This window comes from Haplochromis burtoni, unplaced genomic scaffold (genome assembly GCF_018398535.1).
Source record: "Haplochromis burtoni strain Fernald_Lab_line unplaced genomic scaffold, NCSU_Asbu1 Contig_933, whole genome shotgun sequence".
NCBI classification, from domain to species: domain Eukaryota; kingdom Metazoa; phylum Chordata; class Actinopteri; order Cichliformes; family Cichlidae; genus Haplochromis; species Haplochromis burtoni.
Window position 1 is genome coordinate 1 of NW_024583294.1, and position 3115 is coordinate 3115.

The 3115-nt window shown below is 40.4% G+C and overlaps 1 protein-coding gene across 1 annotated transcript in view; it reads right to left on the minus strand.

The window, feature by feature from the left end:
• Nucleotides 1-1508: 1508 nt before the first annotated feature.
• The window catches only part of LOC102291851 (olfactory receptor 11A1-like), a 3345-nt gene continuing 1738 nt past the window's right edge, over nt 1509-3115 (minus strand). Inside the window, exon 3 of the mRNA XM_005951099.2 lies at nt 1509-2397. Coding sequence (XP_005951161.2) covers nt 1509-2397 — 889 coding nt within the window. The remainder of the gene's footprint in view (nt 2398-3115) is intronic.

Sequence of the window (3115 nt, forward strand, 5' to 3'; positions counted from 1 at the left end):
AAAAAAAAAGATGTTTTCTTGTTTCACCTGCATGGAGAGCTCCTTTTGACCCCATGTTGTCTGTTCACAGCAAAATCTTTCAAATTCAAGCACCACAGCACAAATTAACTCCAGGTCTTTTATCTGCTTAATTGATAAGGACAAGAACTGCCTGTTCATGAAATTGTCCAATTGTCCAATAACATAAGGTGGCACATGTTAAGGAGCTGAAACTCTTAAACCTTTCATCCAGTTTTAATGTGGATACCCTCAAATGAAAGCTCAGAGTCTACAGATAATGTCCATGTTTATTATATTCAGTAATATGATGGACATGGATATTACTGAATTGGAATATGTTTCAATAAACAGGTAAATAAACAAAAGTTCTATCATTCTCCGGATATATATGGACCTAACTGTATCTTTGGCAAAGGGAGGTGTGTAGTTGTTCCAGTGACTTTTCCTGCCTTTCCAACATGATCAACGTGAAACAAACCAGTAATGTAAAATCAATAGTGGTGCAATGGATCACGGTTGATCCGTAATCCGAACCGATCTCACTCCGCGGTTCGGCACACACGTGATCCGAATATTCGAAAAAGAAGGATAAAATATGTGTATGGTGCACGTGGTCAGTCTGTCAAGCGATAGCTATGGCCAGCGCTAGCGGTCCAAGTGGAGGAGCAGAGGAGTTTGCGGTATTTAAGCAGCCCTTCGTTGCCAAATCCGACTGGGCTACAGCTATTACAAAAGCTATTGGGGTGTTTAGTTGCAGACGGGAGACCGTATTCTGTTTTGCAAAAGAAGGGGTTTAAACTAGTCAACGTGTTAGTTGATGCACTGACGCCGTGCAGCCCCACGCACGGGGCGATCTGCCCCACGCACGGGGCAATCCGCGGTAACTAGTTAACGCAGATCTGCCATGTTAATGCAGTTATGGCATTAATGTCATTTTAACAAGATTTACGCTGACAGCACTAGTTTAAACTATGATGAACGTGCTTGAGCCACGCTATGGCATCCCGTCGCGCGTCCACTCATTATATCACAGCGGAGTGGTAGATACAAAGCCCTGTACTGCCCTATATTGCATCTTAATTTGTTTTTATATAATTGCGTGAAATAAGTCTTGAGTTGAATGTTTTTTAATACGCAAAAAATACTTAAATAAGAAAATGGCGAATTACATTTTTGTCTTCTTTTTTTTTCTGCTGATCTGAAAATTGATCCGATCAGTGACGAAAAAAACGTGATCCAATCCAAACTATGAGACTTTTGATCCTTTGCACCACTAAACATCACTCACTGTAACAGTTCAAAATGAAACAGATTACCAGAGTTACTGTACCACATATTAAAACTCTTATTTGTGGCGCACCTGCAGAATTTTGCCTGTTTTTGTTTTGTTTCATTTTTTAACTATGAAGACATCAAAGGTTTTACTGTGTTCAGTTCATGAAATCTGTTCATACATCAAGATTTGCTGCAGTTAGTTTTACTATTAGCACGGATATAATAACAGGGTGTTACATGTCAGCACAGAGTAGTTTTTTGCAGGTGAGAGAGATTTTGGACAGGGTCAGTCCATACATTAAAGGGTTGAATACAGGTTGACATGTTAGAAAGTATAATGATAAAAATATCCTCAGCATGCTGGGTACACTGTTCATGTTAAACCTGCTCTGCAGAATTTCAAAAAAGCAGCCGAAGGAAAAGTTGAGCAGAGAAGCGAGGTGAGGCGTGCAGGTGCTGACGGCTTTCTGTCGGGTGTGTTTGGATCCAGAAAAACAGATTTTAAGGATCCTCATGTAGGTGTAGAGAATCAGCGATACAGGGCATAGGATAACGAGAGGAGAGGAAATGAGTCCATAGATGTTATTGACTGTGGTGTCAGAACAGGCCAGTTTAACAATGGAGTAGTTGTCACAGTACACTTTGTTAATGATGTTCCCACACAGCTGCAGAGGAGCACTCAGAGAAATCAAAACAGTGATTACAAGAAATGAGGAAAACCACGTTAGAACAATGAGCATGGATACCTTGCATGGACTCATACGTGTGTGATATTGAAGAGGAAAACATATTGCAAGATATCTGTCATAAGACATGACGGCTAAGTTAGCAAGCTCTGCAGTTCCATATGTGTGCACACAGAAGATCTGCAGGAAGCAGAGAGGAGCAGAAACAGTGTGAACATCAGAGAGGATCTGAAGCAGGAGGAGTGGAAACAGCCCTGTACTACCATACAGCTCATTCACAAACAGGCTGCACAGAAACATGTACATAGGTTCATGTAAGCTTCTGTTCACACAGATAACCACAATCAGCAGGACATTGGCAGTAATGATTAAAAAATATAAAGACATAACGATCACAAAAAATAAATATTTCAAATGCCCGCTGTCAAAATAGGCACTGAACACCAAGAATGAACTCTGAGATGAGTTTACCGTCATCCTCCTCTCCATTCAAAAAACAAAGGTAATACTGTTTGCAGGATCCATATTATTTATCATCACATCATATAACCACAGGTTTTCAAAACAGTGAAACTCCAACAAAGCAACAGACATGAAACAGTTGGGGAAGAATTTCACTGATGATCCATCATGGTAAATGTCCAGCGCTTACCATTCAACAGAGTGCTTAGGCAACGTGGGTTATGACATTGTACTCAGACCCCTGAATCACTCCCCACTGAGCTAAAGTTCTGCTTCTGCTTCTTCACAAACTCTGTTCTGAAAACACGCCCACTGTGGCATACTGACCTCATCACTGAAAGAATGCCCCAAGGGTCAGAAGAAAAATCCTTCATGAAAACACAGGTAGAAAAATTATCAGGTCGCCCAATGTTTTAAGCTATGAGTGCTCAATTCACCTCCTCAGAGACTGCATATGATCACAAGAAATCAATGTGTAAACTACAATTCAATAAATAATTAGATCAAACACATGTGAGACTAGGAAAAGTCAAACAATCAGCTGTACTCATTTATGAAGGAACAAAAATGAATTCACACAAGTCACTGAAGGTGTTTACATCACGACATTTGAATATTTATTTTATAGACTTTCTTCGAAATGGCGCCATGAAAGGGAGCCGGAGATCGACAGACGGATTGGGGCTGCAGCT